Genomic DNA, 24126 nt, shown 5'->3' with positions numbered 1-24126 from the left:
CTAACCGTGTCTGCCAGGATTGGAGAGCCACAGACAGGGAATTGTTCTTCGGGTGTTACAATCGATTTGTCCCTTCTAAGGCACAGCTCCTTCTTTCATATACTCTCTCTTGGCATGATACCACATCGCTATCCCCCAAAGTGTTCGGTGCTATGCGGATCTTATGCTCAAACCGTGATTGATTTGAAGTCGTAACGCGTCTGTCATCGCACCATGACCGCTGCCGGCTGTTGCAGTCGGACGCACGAGAGGCAGTCCGGGTGTGCAGTGAGCTTCAATGATTCTTTTTGCCTCGTGCATCAGATTGCCACAGCAGCCCGTCCCGGCTGTGTTTCAAACCTGAGTAAACACCTTTCCACCGCCACGTCCACCACGAACCCCACCTCCGTGGCCAGCGGCTCGCCGCCCCGCCGCCCGACTGGGAATGTTGCTATTGGTGTCGAGGCCCATTGAGAAGTTCAGCATGGAGCCGAAGCTAGCTCCTCCACTCTGTGTATCGTCAACCTTGAACCCCTCGCCGTCGTGCAGAACCGAGAACCATAATGTCTCGACTGCGGTGGTCCACTCGCGTAAGCGCTGGACATGTTCCGAGTCTCGACTAGTACTAGTGTTATCGACGATCACCGTGCCGTTCTCCTGATTGATTTTCGCGTGCAGCTTCTTATCAACGATCAACACACCCAGAATGTCTTGGACCTCGCTAACCGGGATTTTGATATGTTTGGAAATGAACGCCAACGTGAACCGGGTGTAAGGGGCGATCAGCTTGAGCACGGCCTTGGTGCGCATGTTGCGGCTGACTTCATCGATGTTCTCGGCTATAAAGGGATCCGCGAGCAGATCCTGGTTGTCTTTGAGGATCGACTCGTATCGGTGGATGTCGTCTCGCTGATAGGCATCGACAAGGTCGGTCATGGCGGATATGCGCGGGTCGTTCTTGTACGGCTTGGTTTCCTGTGAGTCGAAAGGGTTGATGGTCGATTTCATCAGCATGGTCGTCAGCACCAGATACTTGAGCACCTGGATGCGTTGCATCGACCCGGCTTCGTCATAGTTCTTGAACGACTCGAAGAAGTCGCTCTGTGCCTCCTTCCAGTTCTCCTCACTCATGTGCATCTTCCCGCCGCATTCGCGAATGATGCCCTGCACCTTGGGATGCGGTACGGCTGAACGCACGGTCAGTGCCTTCTGGTAGAGGGACTTGAGGCGCTTGTTGTTCTTCATCTCCGCGTACATCTGGATCTCTAGCGCATAGGCTTCTAGCGAGTAGGTGCCTTTTCCCGGATCATCTGTGCCGTCGTCCTTCTGACACGCCTTGTGGATCTCCCGCACCTTGCTGGTCAGCTGGCTGTAGTCTTTCTTATCGAGGTACAACTTCGCCAACTTGACATTCGTCTTGAGCGCCAACCGCTCGTTGTTGGTGCTCTGGAACGTCTCGAGCGTTAGCGAGTAGAACTCCTCCATGCACCTGTACGCATTTTGGTCGGTCGCCACCTTCTCGATGTAGTCCAGCATGTTGTTGATGCTCTTCTCGCTGTAGTTCCTCGTGACTGCAGATTTCACATATGTGAGCAGCTCCTTGTAGTGTGTGACGGCGGCGTCGAAGCGCCCCAGCGCGAATTCGAGTTTGATTGCTTGTTTGAGCCCTTTGAAGCCCCAGTCGCCCTTTTCATCTTCAAGTGCGGGTACCCCCAGAAACTCGTCGACCGCCGCCGATGGGTCGTCCCCTTTCAGTTGCTTTGCATTGTAGTATTTGTTCTCGATGTCGACGTCGCCGGTGGAGCCGTCTTCGTCATCTTCGTATTCGAAGTCGTATCTAGGTGTTGAGTGTTAGAGGTCTCTGGGAGCGAGGGGAATGGAGCGTTAAGAGACGGGGAAGTTACTGCTCTGGGTCGGACTCTTGCATGAAATCATCGTCGTCCGACATGGTGAGATGGTGGTGGTAGTAATTGGAACAGCGAGCGTGGGGTGCGGTTTGTATGAGGTGCCTGTTCGTGCGGTCTGGCAGTGCTGGAACCTGGGCAAAGAAAGCAAAGAGATCTCTAATTTCCGGCTAACACGAATGCAGGAATGACTGTGCTAGAGAAGAAATGGAAGAAAAATCTGTCGTGTTTTGTGGATGTCCTACTTAGTAATTAGTAGTTGATTGATCGAATTGATCGATGCTTGCTTTCCAGGTGAACGGCCTCGTCATTTGCGGGGGAGGCTCCTTCCTGCCTGCGCGAAATTTCTTGTGCTCCATAACGGCTGCCTCCCACTGCCCTTCTTCCCGCACCTTTCTACATCAACCACCACACACCCGCTTTCCCTCTCCGGTCCTCCACGTACAAAACCAGCACCCTCTACCCCTTTGATCACCTTGGATTGCACTCATTCCGACTGAGTTACACAAGCCGCGACAGCGGCAGCGACACCATCATGGGTGGCGATCTCAACCTCAAGAAATCATGGCATCCCGTGCTCATGAGCAACCAGAAAAAGGTGTGGGAAGAAGAACAGAAAGCCCTAGAAGAACGCAAGAAAATCGACCAGATTATGAAAGAGCGAGCCGAGGAGCGCCAGATTCAGGAACTCGAGGAGCTGCAGGCCGCTGCGGGCGGTGCAAAACGACAGGCACGTGTGGATTGGATGTATTCTGGCCCTTCTAGCGGAGAGGCCGGGACGACCGAAGAGATGGAAGGCTATCTTCTGGGAAAGAGGAGGATCGATGGTCTATTGAAAGGCACCGAGAACCAGAAGTTGGAGAAGTCGGCCAAAGAGGATTCTTTCATGGCGATCCAGAATGCAAACACCTTAAGGGACACGATGATGAAAATTCGGGAAGATCCTATGCTGGCCATCAAGAAACAGGAGCAGGCTGCCTACGATGCCATGATGAACGACCCTGTCAAGCGGCGTTTACTACTAAAAGCGGCTGGGAAGGAGGATGAGTCTGAAAGAGATCGCAAACGGAGAAAGCACCACCATCGCCACCATCGCCACCACAGGGATGATCCCGATCGCGAACGTGACCGGGCTCAGGATCGGGGCCGAGACAGCGCCAGAGAGAGGCATAGTCACCGGGATCGGGATCGAGAGCGAGGGGAGAAGGAGAGGGATAGGCGTAGAGATCGGAATGGGATTGCGCAATCCCATTCGTATGATCCGCATGCTGGAGAGAAATATGATCGGAGCAGTAACAACAGACGAAGCGCAAACACTTCTTCGTCCTCTCGCTCCCGCTCACGCTCCCCACCCCGGCGGGAGGGTCGATCTCAGAGGTCCCGATCGCCCTACAGAAGACGGGGATCGTTCAGGGACGCGAATTGGAGACCAAGGTCTCGGTCTCGATCGTATTCACCACCGCGTCACAACAACCACAGCAACACTCTCCGCAAAACGCAGAGCTGGCATACCTCGAGACCGCAACGCCGAAAGTCATCCAGCCCGGATGGTCAACCGAAGGGCGATGATCTAGCTGCTAGGCTTGCAGCTATGCAACAGGATGCATCAGAACTCGATCAACAGAGAGAGCGGAGACTGGCTGACATTGCAGAGCGAGACAGGCAACAACAAGAGCGTGACGATGCTTCGAGGGCGAAGAATGCCAGGTATGGTGGAAGAGCAGACTTTGTCAATAGCTTTCATAAGAAAGCCGGTGACATGACTCTCGGTCAGCGGATGGGAAGAACTGGGGCTTCCAACCGCGAGGAGGATGACTGAGGCTGACCCTATTTATTTGGATGCAGCGAGACTGGCTAGCAGTCCGACTTTGGTACATTCAAGATATACTATCCTTGACTTTGCTTCCAGAGTTCTGGGGGCTATATCTACACCTATACCCATATCTTTCAGGCGTCAATTTAACCAGTATGTAGTTGTCGGTCGAAATTTCCGTCAACAAGGCGGGACAATGTCGGCGAGACTCGTGGACACATGAATCATGATATTATTATTTCTCCATCTGGTACTGACGAGTCTATGCCAAGAGACTTTCTTATCACGCGCCGGGACCAATTTTAGGTTTGATCCACCTCTCAGTTAATTATCTATCAAGGCGTTTTTGATGTAGCTACTGTAATCAGTTTGTCGCAGATTCCTTGGGCACCAGTGACTAGTGTCTTCATGGAACGGCCCGCTAATGGACAGAGCAATTGCGTCTTTCAGGTGTCGTTTTCACCCATCAATGGAAACAACGGTACGGTACAATCTCCTTCAGGATACCAGGCATGATGAGGGCCAGATCGCCCATGTGTTTGTGCACCCTGATCATGCACTTTATCGCTGCAGCGCCGAGGTTGACGAATGAACGTTTCCATATCTATGAATTCTGCGTTTCAATCTACTCTTCCCTTCATTTTGATCGTGCTCGCATAGTCGGGATATGGCCCCGGCTGCGTCAGCCACGCTAATAACAATAGGTCAACACCAATACCACATATCTTCCACGTCCAAACACGCCTCACTTCCACAGCATTTGATACCAAAACCTGCTTCATTTGATCACAAATACATACCTACGACTTTGTTGCAGTGGGAACAGCCTGTTTTCGAACCAACTGACCTACCTCGAGTCAACCTGCAAGGGATTCGAGAGGCGGGACGATGTGTGGACTCGCAGCTTCCTGTCGCGTAAGTCATACCCGGGAAGTTCTCAGCGATGGACCTCCATTGATGCGCTACTGTTCAAGTCATTGTACTCTTGCAACCACCGGACATAAAGGCGGGTGCCAAAACCAAGCGGATCTTTTCTGCTGACAGATCCAAACCAAAATTGCCTCAAGGGCCATACGTGGTGGAGAAATCGACTGGCCATGTCCTGCGGGTTTCTAGACTCAGACCGGATACTCACGAAGCTTTCGTCAGTGGGCTCCTCCCAATCTCAAAATCACAATCTACTTTCTATGAAGTACCCGTAAGTATATCTCACAGCATGCTTATTTGACCAAACAGCTGATAACGGAACAGGTGAAATTTGGCATTCCGGTGCCCTCCAGGTTATATCTCACACAGGATGACAGACCTCTCGCCGGGTTGAGATTTGCTGTCAAAGACACACTTTCCATACACGGCCTTCGAACGGGTTTTGGCAGCCAAGCCTGGCTCGAAACGTCTCCGGCCGCGACGTTGACAGCCCCTGCAATCCAGCTGCTCCTGGATGCTGGTGCGACCTTGGTTGGGAAGCTGAAAACCACCGAATTCGTGGAAGGAGTCGACCCAAGTGAATGGATTCACGCGGTCTGTCCGTATAATCCTAGAGGAGACGGCCACTAAAAGCCATCGTCCTCGAGCACCGGCAGCGCCGTTGCTATAGCTGCCTACGAATGGCTAGATTTCACTATTGGTACGGATACAAGAGGCTCGATTAGGCACCCTGCCGGTGTAAATGGAGTGTATGGACAGAGACCCTCCCACGGGCTTGTGAGCCTCGAAGGCGTGCTTGGCGCGACTGACTTGTTCAACACCGTCGGCATATTTGCCAGGGATGTCCGGGTGTTTTCTGATGTTGGCTCATACCTCGTCAATCCGCGAAAGTTTCCACAACCGACACCCGAAGTCCGGAAGTACAATTTGCTTTATCCGACTCGCGCATCACAAACCCAGACTCCCTATCAAATTCACGGCGGTCAACATCGCTGGTTCCCTCACCCCTCGGTGGACACGGCCTTCTGGACCGAGGCCGAAAAGCAAATTGAAGGCATGCTACTCAACCTCGAATCCAAGCTCAACTGCGAGCGGATCGCATTCAACATCAACGAGCTGTGGCGCGCAACACCACCGATCGGGCAGCCGAGGTCACTGGACGAAGCGGTTGGCCACATCTACTCGGCAGTCACCACCGCATCCGCCATCCACGGCGGGCTCGATAAGTTCATCTCCGAGTTCCAGACCGCCAACGACGGCGCAGCGCCGAAGATGTCCGAACTCGTCAGTCGGCGCCTCGATCACGCCCGGCCACTCAAACCGGTGCAGATCGCTGCCGCCCTGCAGGCAATGCAGGCGTTCCGCTCGTGGACGCAAACCACGCTGTTGGTCTTTCCGCAGTCCTGGGGACGGCGGGATTATCGCGACGACGTCCCCGATCGCAGTGTGTTGTTCAATGACACTTTCAGCATCTACTCGTTTGGGTATCTGGTGGGGTGTCCGGACTATACGGTGCCGGTGGCTGAGGTGCCGTATTTCTCGACCGTCACGGAGCAGACCGAGTTTCTCCCCGTCTCGATCAGCTTGGTTGGGAGGCCCGGGACCGACTTGGAGTTGTTTGACCTCTTGCGATATTTGCGTCAGGAGGGAGTTATCGCTGATGTCTTGGCTGGCTCAAGGCTTTATGCCGATGCCACCAGTGGACAGGGTTGCAATTTGGACAGGCCAGATTAGATTCATTGCCTCTCTCCTGATTTGCTGGATAAGTAGCGTGTCCACAAAGTTTACGGTCCGGGGTGTTCTATAGCATGTCACCGCTGTTTTTTGTTGCCGGTTTACAGTGGTAGTATTATCCACACCTACTGTACATAGGTAGTAAGACATTTGGTTTCAAGGTATGATCACTAAACAGTACGAGTAGGAAAGCGACCCGTTTTCTTGCAGATACCACCAGGCATGCATCCAATGTTACAGGGGTATATAGAACTAGACAAGCTATTGAACTACGATGGAAATGTAGCAAGTTAAACCCCCACCAAGAGTAGTGTGTTGTCTCAACCTGCCCTCGAAGTTTGCAGTTGCACCCATGACGTATTTCCGTCACGAAAAAGTCAATGGTTACAAGGCTACGCACTACTCAGAACGGAAAAGGTAGTACGAGTAGTGATTTTGAAATATAGGAGTATACAACGCTGTCGGGGTTGTCGGCGCTGAGCAATGCCGACAACTTTCCGGAGCCAAGGGGTGAGCGGATCATCGGCCCACAGAGACTAGAAGACATGCCTTCTTCGGAAGGCTTGTGCTGATCAGTTTCAACGACTGTACACGGTGGAAGGTTTTGCGTACAGAATACGCGTGTAGGTGCCAGGGGTGTCGGAGAACAGGATACATCGCCTGATATAGTGGTGAGTACCTCAATGGGAGTTTCCGCAAACTGTCCACAAAAGGAGCTTGGTGATGAATCCTCATACAGACAAAACTCGCGTTCGTCTTGTTCCGATCGAGTAGTTCTCTTCTCTGTTTCGAGGTGGAGATAAAAGAGCACACCAAATAACTCGTTTTCTTGTGGCTTCGTCGTCATCGCGATCCTTGTCATGAGCCCCAGAACGTGCATTACCAGATTGAAAAGGGAAATGGCCTCCGCAATGCTGCTTGGGTCCCATGGCAAAAGGCTCGGAATCAACGTTTTCGATTTTAGCGCAGTTTTAGCGTCTTCTGTGGGCGCTGTGAATTCCAAGCGAGCTACTGTACATGCTGCTCAATGTCGATTAACACCCGTACAGAATTAGAGAGACTGGTTTTGAACGCGGTATCTGTCCACGGGGTCTGAGCGAGCATGCTTGCAAGCACCATATGCACTGCAGTGCAGCATTGCTAGCTTGTGGCAGTCCTCCGATCACGACTCGATGGGGTGTTCTCGAGGCAGGTTCGATGATCAAGCGGTCAAGACGGAGGGCCTCGCCAGGCAGGGGTATACCGTAGCCTTACAGCTCTCTTGACGAAGTCGCGGGGATTCATGGGAATCTATCCGCCAGGGTTACGTCTGGACCTCACGGTAGATAAGGACGGGCCTTCCAAATCGCATCTGTTATAGAAATCCTCCTCATATCGCAAGACAAGTACCGAGACTTTCGTTCAGCATGGTCAGAGTGGCAGAATATTGAAGCCGTGTCTGTAGGCGGATATCACGCGTATAATCGGTGTTGTTATTGGTAATGCTTCGAAGAGTCAACGACAATGCTACAAATGGCGTTACAATATACTTACACGTTCCTTTCTTTTGACGTCCTTTGCCAATATCGTATGTGGGCCATATTTTTAAGTATTTTATGCTCGAACCCCGTGTTTCGTTTGGCTCTTTTGAGAAATGCGAGGGTATTCTTGACCCGAAGCGGGCTGAAAGCGCTCGCGGGCTGTTCTCTGAATGCCTGGTTGATGATGTCTCGAGCGGCATACCGTGCAGGCGTCGTGTACTGGCATGCTTCTAGAGACGCCCGGAGGAGGTGACGGTAGGCGCGTAGAACCGCCTTCTTGTTCATCGAGACGACGGCTCGGGCTATTGCCTATCAACGTTGCTCGTAAGAGACCCCGAATGGGAAGATGGGATTGTAGGTACATTTTCCGCTGCGCAGTTTGGAGAATCATTGGCTTCGTTTACCACGCCGATGCTCCACGGTAGAAGCTGAGTGCGCTCCCGTAATTATGACTCGCCGTATGCGTCAGCACAGTCTTTGCCAAGGCCTACCTCACTCTGCGGATCTGGCCACTAACCACTTGGTTTCAAGTTTCAAGCGCAGCCACCATCGCTTTCTCTTCCTTCGTCTCCCCTGTCACATCCATTCTTATTACTCTCACGGCGCTTAGAAGTACGCAGAAACCTTGAGGTGTCGATACCTTGTGTTGCCGTTGCTATTGCTGGATGCTTTAGAGATATCTTCTGCATTCGAGCGAGAGTCCGTCTCCTGCATGAGACCTCTGCTCTCTGCTGCAGTCGGATCTCAGAGTCAAAGCCCAACTCAACTGCCTAGTTGTGCCTGCATCTGCTTTCTTCTTTCCCACAGCTGCGTACTGCCCACTGCCAACTGCCATCTGTCGGGACACCGCCCCTTGTGCCATTCAAATTGTACGACTTCCTTGTTGAACTAATTTCCAGCTTATTTCTCCAGGATCGTCTCATTTCCTTACTCCATGTTACCGCCCTATTCCCTTGTTCTCTAGGTGTAGGCAGGAGTTGCCGTTGTTATGACGCGTCAAAAAAGAGCTGCCCGGAAGGGTACAAATCGAGGTGCGCAAGTCGCAAAGGATCGCAATAGGCATAAAGTTGTTCTCCCAGGAAATCCAAAAGACAAGGGCAAGCAGTTACAAAGTGTCGTAAGAAAGACTCGCGATGCGGCTGGAGGTACTACTCACCCGGTTTCCCAGATCACGTTCAAGGCCGAACCTCCTCAAGGTTACACATTTATTCCTGCAGGAAACCCAGAGCTCACAGCGGCTCTCAAGGAGTTTTCTCGTCAGGGAGATCACAAGATCTTTGCTGTTACGGTAAGCTTGGTCTCCCTGCTCCCTGTACTCCCACTAATTTCTTAGACCACGCCACATGCTGCTCGACACGAGCTTTCTAGAGAGGTACATCGGATCGGTTTTCATTTTCCTACCCAAGTCGTCGCCCAAGTCTGTAGCTACTATGGTATCCGCCTCACAAGCGGTGGCAAAGTGATTGATGAGTCCAAGGATGACCAGCTCTTCTCGCGAGTGTACCAGAGAGGAGAGCGACCAAAAGTTGATGAACCTAAGGACCAGGTTACCATCAACACTGAGGCCAAGCAGACGATCAAAGATTTGTTCCCTAACATCCCCGACAAAGATTTGTTCCAGATCATTAAAACCGCCTTCCAATTGGGAGATGGTAAAGTTGGCACGGCAGAGGAAATACCACTGGTCCGAAGAGCTCAACTCTCGGTTGTAGCTCATATTCGACATGTCTACACTGACTATGACAAGCTCCTGAGAAAAGTAGCCTACAATGATGCTCGACATGCCGTGGAGCAAAGTACCCTCGCTAGACTTGTTGAATGGCGGGGTGACGACGACCGAGCGGATGAAGCAACCAAGCATGCAGCTGCTGATGCCCTCCGTGAGGTCATAGTTATCTCCGACGAAGATGATAGCGACAGCGAAGGATCTTATGAGCCAGTTGTTCATGATGACGTTCGTGTCGAAGAACTTGCGACTTCTGCCTATGCCCCTGCTCCTGGTCGGCAGGTCTCACCGGATCCTTCAATACAGTATCCCGGTCAACACATTCGCACTGCTTCTCAAGCAGCCCGCCATTATAGACCGACTCAGGACGAGATTGCACAGCGCGACCTGAGTAGGTATGCAGTGTGGGACCAAGCTAAACAAGACTATCGCTCTAGTATTGTTCAACGGGCTCCCACGGTTCTAGAAAGAATCTATGAACCTGAGATTGCCCCGAGATCTCGCGTTCTTGTGCCTCTAGATCCTCCGATGTCCCATCCCTCGACACCTGCTTTTCGTACTCAAATCCCACCCACCTCGGCCACTCGGATGGATTATGAGGTAAGTGTCAGATTTCCTTTGTTTAAGTAGCCATCACTTTTGGTCCGGACTGTCGATGAAGTTGAAAATACTAATCATTTGAAGCCCCATCCGACCCGAGCTCCAAGCCCTCCTTCATTCATACGAGACCATAACGGCGTTCTGTACGAGCGAATCATAAGGCGGCCACGAGATTACGTACCAGAAATAATTTCAGGGCGCTTTGCGAACTCCTCACCCCATCTTTTGCCTACTGCTAGGCTGGTAAGGACGCGGCCTTCATCTCCTGAAGACTTCCAATCCCGTGGAACTCGGCACTATGGCAACCCTCACGATAAAGGGTATGGTACAATACTGCCTTCAATTGAAGGAAGTGATGGTCTGCCTCTATCGCCCCGAGAACGCCGCATTCCCTTTGACAGATCTTCTGAACCTCGTGATATGAACGGCCCGAATTATGACCACCAACATGTCCGTGATCCAGTGCCTGCTGAATACCCAAACGGCCCTGACTATGTACACAAGAGGCGACGTGTGGAAAACCTTGATTATCACCAGCCCATTCAGGAATACCACACGCTCAGAGAGGCCTCCCCTATTAGGCACGGTGAGCCTACGTATCGGTCACGGGATCAGATGACCCACGCTCGGATTGAACCTCGGGATCATTTTGGCCAACCCATAAGCCCCAGATTGGCACCGGAAAGATATACTAACCACCAGCCGCTTCGTGATCCTCAAAATATACCATACACTCGAACAGCTGTTGATAGAGCTACGTTTGTTGCAGAAGACGTGCGTGAGAATACTCGTTACCAGGGAGCTGTTGTCCAGGACTATGGATATAACCGTGCTGTCCAATCAACGGCAAGATTGCCAGAAATGGAGGTGATTCAGCGACCGGTGCAGTATGAAAGTCGGGCTCACGATTCTATGAATGAAACACGCTCCTGCGACAATCGTGCGGCGAGGGAACGTAACATGGGTGTGGCCAAGGAGTTTGCCCAGCCGTTCTCTCAAGAGCGTCGAATCCGGCACTCGTACCGACCTCAACCCCTTGATCCTTTGCCACGCCAGCGAGTGGTAGAGTACGAGTATCCCCCAAGTACAGTTCGGTCGCATGCTCTATCCAGTCATCAGTGATTGTGAACTCTTTCGACGAGTTGTCCTATGATGGTAAGAGCTCAGGACATGCCTTGACATACACGCTATCGTCTACTGAAAGAAAATTCATTACTGACAACAACTCAGGACGGAATAATCTTCGGGCACTCCTTTAGCCAGGAATGACCCATTTTGGAGTTTTATCAGGTGTTTACAAGCATACCAAGGGACCGGAGCAATTGTTCATTTGCATTGCGAAGGTGTTCAAATGCCAGGATGTACTGGCTCATCATTGTGATGGAGGTTTTATTCTAGATACCCACCTTTCTGTACAGGGGATGACGAATGCTGGAGTTCATACGAAGATTTTGGGACACGTGTCGAGTGAGGTCCATGGATGGCAGGGCGGAAGCCATTTCATCCTGATGGGCCAAATTGTACAGACCAAACACTTTCAGCTCAATACTTGACAGTTGCGAAGTCATTACAGATAGCGAGTAATGGAGAAGTGAAATGCACCAGGAATTGCATGTGAAATACAGCATGCTCATTGTCCATCGCTGATAACTCATATATTCTAAGTTGACCGGCCTCCCAGTTTATGCTGTTCCTACGCCACTGTTGTGAGGGGGCCAGAGTATAGATTGTTTGTGTCTTTTCTCTTTTCTATGCTGCGTGCATGCTAATGCGAATACCGCGATTGCTCAGACAGTTTCTGTCTACACGGGTTGAGAAACACCATCAGCCTCGCCGGAATTGACGGTCTTGCCGGTCTTCTTGATCTTCTCTAGGACCGTCTGATAGGACAGCGAGTCCTCGGCCGTGATGTCAGCGGTCTGTGTCTCGAGCGAGACGTTGTACTCCTTGACACCTGCGAGGGGGAGAAATCGTTAGTAGAAGGAGAGATGATGGACGGGGAATTGGGGACAAAGTAAGAGGGAGCACGCTGGATGGGCTGGGGGAGGGACGAGGAATGAAGGCTCACCGTCCAGTTTCTTCAGGACACGCTCCACGGCGCCGGAGCAGCCACCGCAGCTCATGCTGACGTTGAATTTGTACTGGTGTCCAGACATGTTTCTTGTGGTCGTTGTGGTTTCCTTCTGGGTTGGTGTTCGGGCTGGAGCGACGGGATGGGTGAAAGTGGATTTGTAATAAAGCGCAGGGCAGGAGAAGAGGCGCGGCGATGAGCGGCGAGTTTGTCGTTATGTTAAGTATGTGTGCGCAGACTGTTGTTTGAAACAATGAAGTTTGCTTGCTCTGGGTTCGGAGACCGAGGAATGTGGTCCTGATATTTGTTTGTACAGTAGAAGATGGTGTTGAGAATGAATCTCAGCGGCTACGGGTAGGGAGGCAAGGCTGTTGGGAGGGAACGACGGTCGATGGAGGAGGGGTGCCGTGAGGCTGATATAGCTCCTGGTACCGGCAGGATGCTGGGGCAGGTCTCTGTCAAGGTGCAATTTGTAAGACGAGCGCGTACATACTACAAGACTACTGCTACTAAACAACAAGTAGGGAGTATAATTATCTTGAAATTGGCTATGGATGGAAATGTGCTCAACTCTTTGCAACTCGGTGTGAGGAATGTGCTCATTGCCCGGGCTCTTTGTCTCAAAATCAAGTCAGTGTTGGCTGTCAACCGCTGGAATTGGTCAGCCACACGCTCGACTTGGGCGCGCGGATGAGATGAGACCCAAATTGCGTGATCACTGAGCACTAGAGCAGACACTCCCAGTCCAGAAGTCCAGGCTGCGACCGGGTCAGACTCAACGCTCCCGGGGGGCGCTTAGGCGCAGCTTAATTGATAATAATGATTTCAGGGGCCCTCCGGCCCCATCGTCCAGGCCTTAAGGGATCATGGCCGTGCAACGAAAGGGGTGGGTACCCCAAAACAGAATACGGAGTACGGGAAACATGATGCTGCTTTACATGGCGCGTTGCTGCCGCTTTATGGTGTGTCTGGATCCTTTCAACACGTCTTTACCTTGGGACCTCGAACAATAAGTTGACACCTTCAAGCCTACCATATGTCATACCAACGACATGCTATGCAACGATTGCTGTCGCTTAGTGCAGCAAGCAGATCATGAATTCCACTTCGCCGACTCTCCCACGCCCATCAAGCAAGAAGTCTCTACACAAGAATTCCTGACCGCTGTTGCCTCGAAATGCTATCTGTGCACAAGGCTGCATATTGAACTTGGAGACCAGAAATGGCAGCAACTTTCCTCGCATCTCCCCAAAACCAATCTAGTCTCATTTGACAAGTCGGCTCATTGCCACGTCCCAGATAACAATATCCTCGTAAGGTTGGGTTGTAAATTGACTCCATTATATGGGATCACGGACTCTAGTGAGGAAATCTTAGGGAAGAGCTATTCATATGGCTATCTGCAGGTAGCACTTCTACCGCGTAATATTGAAAGGTGGGATAGATTCTCCTAAACTCTGTGACTGTGATTTCCACTGTCTTTCTTAACCACAACGCCAGATGATAGTATCTAACAATGCTGTTGCTCCAAGTTTGGCTATCCCTTCGCCTGCCATTGCTGCCAAACATGCTACTTCGACTTCAGATCCAGCTGTGCTTTCCTTGGTACAACACTGGCTCAATACATGCTCTTCGTTGTCAGATCACGAATTATGTCATCGTCACTCTGCTCACGTCAAGATGTATCCAACCCGGCTGATTGATGTTGCACCCGAGGGCTTCTCCTCTGGCTTCTGGAGGTTGGTCGAGGTTCACGACGAAGTCCTCACTGGCCCGTTCATGACACTCTCGCATAGATGGGGTTCAGGTACCATCAAACTAGAACGAGGTACCCAACATCTTATGTTGGGTGGAATGCCTTTATCAATTTTACCCGGCACCTATCAAGACGCCATCAAGGTGGTGAAAGACTTGAACGTTCGATACCTCTGGATCGATTCGATATGTTGGTGCCTGCCGAGAATCTCCAATCTATCATATCTCTGATCTTTGTGCAGGCATATTTCAAGATGAACGGACAGACATCCAGAAAGAAGCCACTCGAATGGCTGAAGTTTACGGTAGTGCAATCTGCAATATCTCGGCCCTTTCAGGCAAAGACAATGGTCTCTTCTGTACGCGAACTCCCGAGATTATGAACAGCGATTCCGTCATCTTGGATCAGGCCACCTTCCAGCTGAATACATCCTTCCTCATCAATGATCTGCAACTCTGGCGTGGTGAACTCATTCACATGCCGCTTACCAATCGGGGTTGGGTCTTGCAGGAAGAAGTCCTTGCGCCTCGCACTATATACTTTGGCTCCCGGCAGGTTCTATGGAACTGCCTGCACTCTCGATCATGTGAGACCTATCCATCTTTGCACCCGAAGCGACAGGTGTACATAGGAAAGTCCACAACAGACAAGGGAACATTTCTTGATGACGATGAACTTGAACCAATCACTTCATGGCTATCCTTCGTCAAACAACACTCTAACCAGGACGACTTGCCCGGTCTCACTCTGAATCAAGTGGATCAGAAAATACTATACAAAGTCTGGACGGATTTTGTGGCGCACTATTCGCTTCGCCAGCTGACGTTTCCCATAGACAAGCTGCTTGCGATTGCTGGTGTATCGAAACTATTTGGGACAGTCATGAGAGATGACTTTATCGCAGGACTTTGGCGGCAACATCTGATGGAGGGCTTGTTATGGTACATCCGAGTCAACACCAGAACCGCAAGTCCATCCGAATACAGAGCACCAACATGGTCATGGGCATCCAAAGATGGATACGTGATACACGCCCCGCCATTCAATGCTTCTTGGATCGTTGCACGGGCCCTAGATGTGCAATGCAACGTGATATCCAACGAATGCACAGCACCGCCACAACAGTTCGGGGTGGTCACTTCAGGCACAATGACGCTGCAAGCTCCTCTCATACAAATCCGTATCAGTGAGGACGGGAATTGGATCGTGGTTCCTAGAAGACATCACATCTCGGTCCCACAACTGACGATCCGGGTCGACACTAGCGATATTATTCCCGCAGGGGAAGAATATACCGGCGCAATCATTCGCACGACGGCTTACCACCTCACAGATGTCGCGTCAGACCATGTCGGCAAGAAGGTCCTCCTTGCAGCTCAAGGTGTCCTTCTCAAGGCAACAGGTCAATCCTCCACCCAAACCCAGCGTCCTTCCTCCTCGTCCTCATCAGATGAACAGTTATTTTCGTATACCAGGGTAGGGTACTTCGGCCTCGAAGACCGCAGAAGCGGAACCTTGACTCCCAGATGGGCTCCGGCGGCGGCGGATGATAGTGGTTCAGCAATCTTTCCGCCGCCCGTCAAACAAGCCGACCTGCCTGAATTTGACTTTGGGAAAGCAACAAGAGCTGCGGCATTGAGCATCGTCGAGGTGTTGTAGCTGCCGTAGCAATAGAAGAATCCAGTATTGAGTTCTCCTCCTTGTTGAAGCAGGCGATTGCGCAGATGAAATCCTGAGGCGAACGAATCGTAGAGCATAACATGACAGACAGGCATACGAGCATCTAAGATTCATATGTCGAAGATGCCCCATTCACATTCAAAGTAGGGACGTGTTGCCAATCTTTTCGGTCTACGGGTTCAGAAGAAATCTGCGGATGCAGGCAGGCAAGGCAAGTCTTGTCCCCCTACAACCAGAACTCCCGCTCAGCATCTTGTCACAGCCGACTATCCAGCTCTGTATCCCTGGCGACCGACGCCTTTTGCGCCTCCCAAACAGCGTCCCAGATCTGCATGCCCCTGGCCCACAGCTCATCCACATGGTCTTCGTGGATCTTGCCATCTGCATCAAGCCACCTCAGTCGATCCTCGCTGCCGCCATTCGCGCCACCACCACTTCTTCCCCAGCTAACGTCGCGACCATACAGGAAGTCGCCAAACGGCGACAGGAACTGCTTCGCCACGGCCTTGTCCGCGCCCGTGAAGTCCGCACGCCAGCCCGAAGCCCACCAGATCGGCATGTCCCCGCCATGGCACACTTTCACCTCGGGCTTGAGCCATGCGTCGAGCCCAGCTGCGCGCCATGAGATCCGGTAGCGGTGAACACGGCTCGGCGGGAGAGGTCTCACGGCTGGATTTGTGCGCGGCGGGTTGAGAAGGATGTGCGTAAGGCCGCGAAGCGACGCGTGCACTTGGCCGTCCGCGACGATCTGGCTGAATACCTCGGCGTAGGCGGCCGGCGTTGCACTGGGAGTGTGTGGTGCTGGGATGTCGTAGAGCCGGACGAGCGCGTCGCATACGGCCTTTGGGTAGTAGTTTGCTAGTTGGACCTGTAGGGCTGAATGTGTGGAGGGTGGGTTCACGAGTTTATATAGTTCCTTCTCGTCGCTGACTTCGCCTAGCAGCACGGAGACGCCGGAGTGGAAGAGCCGCGTGGTGAAGGAGCCCGAGTGCAGGGATGAGAGAAAAGTGTCCGGGATGAAGTCGTTGTCCGTGCTGGAGCGGAAGGTGTGGATTTTCAGCTTGGATATCGCAGCGACGAGGTCTGCCGACGGGACCTTGCGGAGCAAGGCCAGTTTGGTGTGGGCGCTGGCGGTGGTTGGGATGGAGAAGAGCGAGCACAGGTCGTCGAACTGGGCTGTCAGAACGGGTGAGGTTGCGCGGTTAGGCTGGATCGCCACCGCGTTGGACCAGAGGTAGATGCGGCGGATCAGGCGTTGCGAGGGCGGGAGAAGACTGTCGTAGTGGAGTTGGAAGAAGGTCGAGTTCGCGCCGGCCGACAGCCCGCCCACGGTGATGTTCTTCGGGTCGCCGCCGAAGTGCGAGATGTACTTGGCCGTCCATTCCAGGGCGACGCGTTGATCCCAGAGGCCGTAGTTTGAAGGGGAAGGGTCCTCGCGCAACGACGCGAGCTCTTCGCCCGCAAGAAACCCGAACAGATTCAGGCGATACGTCGGGGCCACGATGATCCGCGGCGTGGTGTCGGCCAGTAGATCGTATGGGTCGTGGTCCGTCTGCTGCATTGCGTCGCCAATTTGAAGCCAGCCTCCGTGGATCTGGAATTGAACGGGCCACCCGCCTTCCGGGGCTGGGGATGCTGGAACCCAGATGTTGACGTACAAACAGTCCTCATCTTGGACGTTGTCCACAGGTGGTGCAGCGTCAGGGTTGTCCAGCTGCGCGAGTGTGTGGTCGTACGCTGGTTGAGGGCAGACGGGTCCGAACTCGGTGTAGTCTCCTGGTTCACCGGATTTGTCGAAGGCGAAGTTAGACGGTAGCGGCTGAGGTCGTCGCCATCGTAGTTCTCCTACCGGCGGCAGCGCATAGGGAACTTTGGTGAAGCGATGGAGAATTGCTTTCCCAGACAAGTCCCTCTGCTCCAGCCCCTTAAGGCTGCCATGTGGAGTCTTGAGGACGTATGAGTGACTCGTGCACTGCGTTGCTCGTACCTTGACCATTTGAACTGCGAGAGATAATAGATAAAGGAGAAACAGTATAGATATGGATACGTAGATAGACAGTCTGATAGATGTGTATATATATATCTCTTTGTTTCGTGTATGTACAAACGTACTTGGACAGAACACCAATCTTTTCTACAAAACTATGTACAGGACGAGCTCTATCTCGCGAACAGGAAGAAACCAATCTTTATTCTCCACTTCCGAATGGGCGACGAAGTAGTCGGAGATGTCCTCAGTTCGTACAATAATATGGCGGAATCATTTCAATCGTGGCGGTGGGCGCTGAAACCTTATTCAACATGCCGGAAATTCAATTATTCCCGAAGGAGGTGGAGCACGACTTAATGATTCTGCCTGACGAACTTTGTCTCGCTATTTGGGGAATTTGTAGCTGTGGCAATTAAGGTTGCCAAGTCAGGCTGTTCTCTTTATGAGCCGTCCTCCCCGGCCTTGCTTGGCTTCACGATTAAATGTGGCGGAAACAACCGCGGCAGCGAACCACGAGCGAGGTCGTTGTCCCAATTTAGGAAGTCAAGACTGCTTCGAGAATTGCGATTCCGATGGCCTCAACGTCTCCTATGACATGTCTCCATCGGTGTCATCGGAATCTACAGCAATCGTCCTCTCTTCGGTCGCCATGCCGTAAAGTCGCTCCTCCTCGGCTGCTAACAAGGGTGCCCTTTCTTTGGGATGTCTCGAGAAATGTCCAACAAGGCTCATCAGAAACGGCGAAAACCCATGTACAATAATGGAACACAGGACTATGAAGCAGATAACTGGCCAAATAGTCTTCAGAGCCACAATGTGAGGTGAGTCCTCTGGCGGATGTGGCAGAGGCAATGATGAGTCAGTTTCCAGTCTGGATCTTGCCTCGATTGCGAGGAACAATGCCCCTACTCCAATTGGACCGAAGTGGCCAGTGAACGCGGCCTCGTGATATGTGTGTAGGTCAGGAATGACCCTTTTCAGGGCGACCATCATAGGCAGTCGTCTCAAGACCAGAACCAGGAGAACGCAGACCAGCATCTTTCCTATATTGAGATTGTCACGATATAGATCCCAAGGGACGATGGAACCAAAGTAGACGAAAAATGCCGAGTTGAGCAGAAGATCCAGTATGCTGGGCAGTTTCATTCTCGCAGTCCTTTTGGAGAACCAGCCATCCCAGCAGAATGCTGTCCCTGCAGTAAAGCAGACCAAAAAGTCGTCCAGTCCAAGGGTGCTGCCTACCGCAACACAAAAGATTGCAAGGAGAAAATAAAAGACGAACAACGTGGACTCTTGAACGAACCCTCTGGCCTCGCTATACCGAAGCAGTTTATTTGCAGTCAAGCCGATAGCCACGCCGACTGCAACGCCGAAAAGGCACTGCCAGATGAGGAGGTCTGTCAGCCATTTCCTTGTTCCTTCGACAGCTGAATTTGCAAGGAGAGTATATAGTCCGGCATATAAGAATGGAAAGGCTGTGCCGTCGTTACAGCCTGATTCCGCCGCCAGTAGGTTTCGGATCCGTTTGGGGATTCTTTGCGAAAACCTCGTCTCTGCAATGATACTTGCTGACAGGACAGGATCTGTGGGAGTAAGACAAGCTGCGATGATCATCGCATTGACCCATGTTGTATTGAGTACGAAGTATATGATGGCGGCTGAGATCATCCACCCGGCGACCATATTAGGTCCGAGGAGAAGAGCAATACTTTTCCAATGGCGCTTCACATATTTGGCGGGGAGATCGATACCGACAGCAAAACACTGTACGCCTGTGATGACTCGAGCGAGCTCTTGGGTGATGCTGTCTCCCCAACCCCAGTTGTCAATTGGGTTGAGGACAGTGGCCCCTTTAGGACCAAATGCAATGCCTGCAAAGGTGGCTAAGGGAGGTTCTGCTAAATGAGCACGATTTCGAATCAGATCTGAAAATAGTGCGAACACTATCAGAAAGAATGACAGAAGTAGATATGTAAGGTGGGGACTGGATGGTTCAATTTGTGGCCACCCCATAACATTGTGTGGTATGGAGGCTTGACTGCGAGTTACCGAAAGGGATATTTCTGATATACGAGACAACTTGTGTACAGAGAACACATCTTGTCTCTACCTCGTAATGAAGGCATGAATCAATGAGGCAATAGACTTTTCATGGTGTTCTCATTGATCCGGGTGAGACTGCGTCATTGTGGGGGAGCAAGGGACATGGATCCTCGGTAAGTCCTCGGAATTCAACAATGACCATCACTGCCACCGCTTTGTGGATGAGCCACAGTTTTCAGCCACCGCGAGGTCAGTGAGGGATTAGCTGTGCCAAGGCCGAGAGGATGCCTGGCAGCGCTGGAAGGGGCAGGAGCTTCATGCATTCTCGGTTCGCTTGGAGCGACAATGTCACGGGGCTGTCTGCTATTTTAGGCCCTCAGCGTCCTCTGCAGCATGCATGCCTTAGGGGAGGGGTTTGGCTGCAATATGGTACTCGTCGTTCCTCGACACGGGTACCTCTGGACTTTACTCCTTTTCTTGGTGAACATATTGGCGTTGGGTATTTGAGTCAGTCCCCTCATATTGAGAAAGACCACTGTGCGGAGTACCGAGAAGTGTATTCCATCCAAACGTCTATGCATACCTATGTAGGACGCGTTGGAGCATGGCAAAACCCACTCTGCCGTTGGTTGAGTACCAGTACGAAGTGCGTGGATGGAAGCGGTCTGGAACGACTTAAGACTCGGATTGACATGGAACTTGTGTAGCGAAACGGCGTCCGGACCATGTTCACCAATTTTAGCATGTTGATCAGTTGGACCATAAACCGAGAATGGGAATGATTGGATCTTCTGGGTTGTCTGATTAGAAGTCTGGCGTACGATCGACACATTGCTGGGAGAACCTGATTGAGCGGCTTGACACATATCTCATGACTCGGTCATGACCACCTTTGATGCGAAGTTGGGGGAAAGGCGAGCACCCAATATGCATTACTTACGAGTCCTTCCGCTATAATTCACCACTCAGCTTATGGTGACGCAGGAACTCGTGATTATTCGATATGAGGCAATAAGGAAAATCACATCTCAGGCCCAATAGCTGCTGAGACAGGAATTGCTTGGAGGGCTGGTGCCCAACCGATGAGGCAGCCCACATGGCCAGGTTTCCTGATTGATAAGTAATGGACGAGTGGATCATGCATTGAGACAAGGAGCACCACAGGAATTGGAAGGCTTTACCAGTTTCTCCGAATTCTACGCAGTTGAAACTTGACGCCTTGTAGGCGATGAACGGTGAATAAAAGTCATGGAATTGGGAGAGGCTGGACTTCTGGATTGTCACTCGGGCTACTCGGTACCTAAACGACCTAAACGAGGCTCGGGGACAGAGGTGGCGCCGTCCTTATAGGCTCGAGAAGAACCTCTCACCCGGAAGCGATGGGGAGACTCAAAACACCTAAAACACTGGTGTGCAAGTTCGCGGCTAGCTGACAATAACTGAACCGCCCAGGCGTCCGTCTCCGCAAGGCAAACGCGTTCCTTGGTGCAGACCACCCACATTGCGAGTCTGACTGGAGTGGAAGGCAAGCCCGGGCGTCGGAAATAATAGTAGTGGTGGTGAAGTTGCCGTTGAGTTGGCATTCTTTGCTGGCAAGTCCCCGTCCCAAGGGACAGTGGGCCCAAGAGTGAAAGGTCAAGGGCGAATTGCGGAAGCGAAAGTGCCCACCTACCACCTAAGCCCACCTAAGTCCACCCCAGCGGCCAGCTGCCAACCAGTTAATCCGTTAACTAAAGGGCTTAGATAGGCAGTTAGTTAAGTACTATCCGTGCTGTCCAGGAGCCACCGCCTTCACCCTGCACCTTGTACCTTCATCTCTTCGCCTTTCACCGGCACACTGCGCCTGCGCCTGCGCCCTTGCCTCTGCCCTTGCACCTTCTCCTAAAGTCCTAACCAACTTTGGTCCCAACTTTTGCTTCTGCTTCCTCTCTTGTTCTCATCCCTCATCCCCTCTTCTCGTCCACTTCGTCCATCCCATCTCGGTCTGTTGTTACAGACCAACAACCTGAAGGCCGGTGGGTGTCGACTCACTTGTCCCTAAGTCTTTATTCTCTCTTGTTTGCATCTCTCCGCTGCAAGGTTAGTCATCTTCTTACAGCTTCGGCACTGCCGCTCCGGAACTGCAACCGCCCTCTGCCAAACCCAACCCAAATCCCACACCGTCCATTCTCAACCTCACCTGCACCTCGGCCCTCTCTTCTACCCATCCTCCTTTCTTAAACACTCATTTCCGTCTGCACACACATCTCGTGTTCTTCGAGAAGGGCGTTCTCGTTTGCAAACTGCCTGTGCACTGTGCCCTTCGTGACATTGGGCTCGCCTTGCTAATCCTTCTGAAACCAGGCTGAGATCAACACAATCTCGTTTCGCTTCCTCCACCCTTGAAAAACACCTCAATCCACCCTTCAACCACCCTCCATCGATTCTCCTTCCAGATTCCCTTCGATTGCAGCTTTGTTGCTGCCATAATTAGGTCAAGATGACGACAATGGTACGTGCATTTCAACCTTGGAGAGTTCGCATCTCGGACGGTTGGTAAGGGGTGGATCAGAAGTCTCCTCCATCAAATGATCACAAAGACACTGATTATACGGTATGGACAGAGCTAATTGTTTTGCCTAGGATTTGCGTGTTGGCAATAAGTACCGTATTGGTCGAAAGATTGGCAGTGGTTCTTTCGGTGATATCTACTTGGGCACCAATATTATCTCTGGAGAAGAGATTGCTATCAAACTCGAGTCCGTCAAGGCTAAACACCCTCAACTTGAGTATGAAGCTCGTGTCTACAAATCCCTCGCCGGTGGTGTTGGCATTCCTTTCGTCCGCTGGTTTGGAACCGAATGTGACTACAATGCCATGGTTCTTGACCTTCTAGGTCCTAGCTTGGAAGACCTCTTCAATTTCTGCAACCGCAAGTTCTCCCTCAAGACCGTACTCCTTCTGGCCGATCAACTCATTTCTCGAATCGAATACATTCACGCCAAGTCTTTTATCCACCGTGATATCAAACCAGACAACTTCCTCATGGGAATTGGCAAGCGAGGAAACCAAGTTAACGTGATTGACTTTGGTTTAGCCAAGAAATACCGTGACCCCAAGACTCATTTCCACATCCCATACCGTGAGAACAAGAACTTGACGGGTACGGCTCGCTATGCCTCCATCAATACCCATCTTGGCGTCGAACAATCTCGACGGGATGACATGGAGTCTCTTGGCTATGTCATGCTCTACTTCTGTCGTGGCTCTCTTCCCTGGCAAGGTCTCAAAGCCGCTACCAAGAAGCAGAAGTACGATCGAATCATGGAGAAGAAGATGACCACCCCCACCGAGGTTCTTTGCCGTGGTTTCCCCAACGAATTCGCCATCTATCTGAACTACACTCGATCTCTTCGCTTTGACGATAAGCCAGACTATTCCTATCTAAGGAAGATCTTCCGTGATCTTTTCGTTCGCGAATCATTCCAGTACGACTATGTCTTTGACTGGACTGTGTACAAATACCAGAAGAATGCTCAGGCCATCGCTCAAGCCGCTGGAAATCAACCTGCTCAGGAGGAAGAAGAGAAGCAACCGCGCCGTGGACACCCTGGCACTGCGGCCGCCACTGGAGCCCCCACTCCACAACACACTTCTCAAGCCGGTAAGCCAGCGGCCATCTCCAGCACTCGACGCAAGGTCATCGAACGCGGCAATGGCAACGACCAAGGAGGCAGTGATAGGATGTGAGTACTGAAACCTTCGGTTCCGTGTAAGGGATCTCCTCTGCGTTCTGCTCCGGTTTGCGTAGAGGGTTGAAATAGCATCTGACTAATACTCTAGTCTTCGACGTTAGGCTTCGTTCCGGAACGAGGATAACCACCGGCAACGGCGATTATCGTTGAAACGGAATGACGGCTACGTGTTCTCGGCACTGCTGAACTCGTTTCTCCAATCAATCTTACGAAGGCTCTTGTCTTCACAACAACATACCATGGGAATGTCGGATCCCCCGCGGGGTTTGCTCTAGCACATGGCAAGTCCGGAATGGGATATGTGGAACGCCGACTTTATCTGAATGACTCTCAACTCAATACCTCATGCGACAATTGACAACCATCAATTGTTTAGGGGGGGTCGATCGCGCTTCATTAGCGTGACGCCTTGAGGCAGCATCAGAATATCAAGAAGTTTAGCGACATACGACAACATGGCATCAGACATTGCTGTCCACCACTACTGATCTGAGATTAAGGACATTACTTCCATATTTCGGACGGTGTACCTTTTGCCTATGGAGTCATCGACTCTACAACCACTGCGATTCATCACCGACCACCTTCACCTTCCTATAGCACGTTTTCCTTTTTTTTGTTTGTGGCTTCTAACAACACGCATACCACC

The 24126-nt window shown here is 51.7% G+C and overlaps 10 protein-coding genes across 10 annotated transcripts; 5 read left to right on the top strand and 5 right to left on the bottom strand.

The window, feature by feature from the left end:
- Positions 1-333: 333 nt before the first annotated feature.
- On the bottom strand, positions 334-1927 carry A1O9_07378 (COP9 signalosome complex subunit 2; the record flags this gene model as incomplete). Its single annotated transcript, XM_013404324.1, has 2 exons — positions 334-1816; positions 1884-1927. 2 exons carry the CDS (start codon positions 1925-1927, stop codon positions 334-336), a joined length of 1527 nt encoding a protein of 508 aa, XP_013259778.1.
- Positions 1928-2418: 491 nt separating this feature from the next.
- A1O9_07377 (uncharacterized protein) lies at positions 2419-3702 on the top strand (the record flags this gene model as incomplete). The annotated part of the gene is made up of 2 exons (XM_013404323.1): positions 2419-3103; positions 3158-3702. 2 exons carry the CDS (start codon positions 2419-2421, stop codon positions 3700-3702), a joined length of 1230 nt encoding a protein of 409 aa, XP_013259777.1.
- Positions 3703-4793: 1091 nt separating this feature from the next.
- On the top strand, positions 4794-6357 carry A1O9_07376 (uncharacterized protein; the record flags this gene model as incomplete). Its single annotated transcript, XM_013404322.1, has 3 exons — positions 4794-4894; positions 4977-5217; positions 5257-6357. 3 exons carry the CDS (start codon positions 4794-4796, stop codon positions 6355-6357), a joined length of 1443 nt encoding a protein of 480 aa, XP_013259776.1.
- A 1562-nt stretch (positions 6358-7919) lies between these two features.
- On the bottom strand, positions 7920-8171 carry A1O9_07375 (uncharacterized protein; the record flags this gene model as incomplete). The annotated part of the gene is made up of 1 exon (XM_013404321.1): positions 7920-8171. A coding segment is annotated over one exon (252 nt), but the record flags the coding sequence as incomplete, so codon positions are not given.
- Positions 8172-8865: 694 nt separating this feature from the next.
- Positions 8866-11325, top strand: A1O9_07374 (uncharacterized protein; the record flags this gene model as incomplete). Its single annotated transcript, XM_013404320.1, has 3 exons — positions 8866-9165; positions 9211-10203; positions 10288-11325. 3 exons carry the CDS (start codon positions 8866-8868, stop codon positions 11323-11325), a joined length of 2331 nt encoding a protein of 776 aa, XP_013259774.1.
- A 680-nt stretch (positions 11326-12005) lies between these two features.
- Positions 12006-12359, bottom strand: A1O9_07373 (uncharacterized protein; the record flags this gene model as incomplete). The annotated part of the gene is made up of 2 exons (XM_013404319.1): positions 12006-12157; positions 12272-12359. 2 exons carry the CDS (start codon positions 12357-12359, stop codon positions 12006-12008), a joined length of 240 nt encoding a protein of 79 aa, XP_013259773.1.
- A 1595-nt stretch (positions 12360-13954) lies between these two features.
- On the top strand, positions 13955-15689 carry A1O9_07372 (uncharacterized protein; the record flags this gene model as incomplete). The annotated part of the gene is made up of 2 exons (XM_013404318.1): positions 13955-14219; positions 14272-15689. The coding sequence occupies 2 exons, from the start codon at positions 13955-13957 to the stop codon at positions 15687-15689; spliced, it is 1683 nt and encodes a 560-aa protein (XP_013259772.1).
- A 277-nt stretch (positions 15690-15966) lies between these two features.
- On the bottom strand, positions 15967-17706 carry A1O9_07371 (uncharacterized protein; the record flags this gene model as incomplete). The annotated part of the gene is made up of 1 exon (XM_013404317.1): positions 15967-17706. The coding sequence occupies one exon, from the start codon at positions 17704-17706 to the stop codon at positions 15967-15969; it is 1740 nt and encodes a 579-aa protein (XP_013259771.1).
- A 582-nt stretch (positions 17707-18288) lies between these two features.
- On the bottom strand, positions 18289-19713 carry A1O9_07370 (uncharacterized protein; the record flags this gene model as incomplete). The annotated part of the gene is made up of 1 exon (XM_013404316.1): positions 18289-19713. One exon carries the CDS (start codon positions 19711-19713, stop codon positions 18289-18291), a length of 1425 nt encoding a protein of 474 aa, XP_013259770.1.
- Positions 19714-22222: 2509 nt separating this feature from the next.
- On the top strand, positions 22223-23472 carry A1O9_07369 (CK1/CK1/CK1-D protein kinase; the record flags this gene model as incomplete). The annotated part of the gene is made up of 2 exons (XM_013404315.1): positions 22223-22234; positions 22366-23472. 2 exons carry the CDS (start codon positions 22223-22225, stop codon positions 23470-23472), a joined length of 1119 nt encoding a protein of 372 aa, XP_013259769.1.
- Positions 23473-24126: the final 654 nt, after the last annotated feature.

The sequence above is a fragment of the Exophiala aquamarina genome (assembly GCF_000709125.1).
Source record: "Exophiala aquamarina CBS 119918 chromosome Unknown aczIA-supercont1.5, whole genome shotgun sequence".
NCBI classification, from domain to species: domain Eukaryota; kingdom Fungi; phylum Ascomycota; class Eurotiomycetes; order Chaetothyriales; family Herpotrichiellaceae; genus Exophiala; species Exophiala aquamarina.
This window is presented reverse-complemented; position numbering and strand designations above follow the sequence as displayed.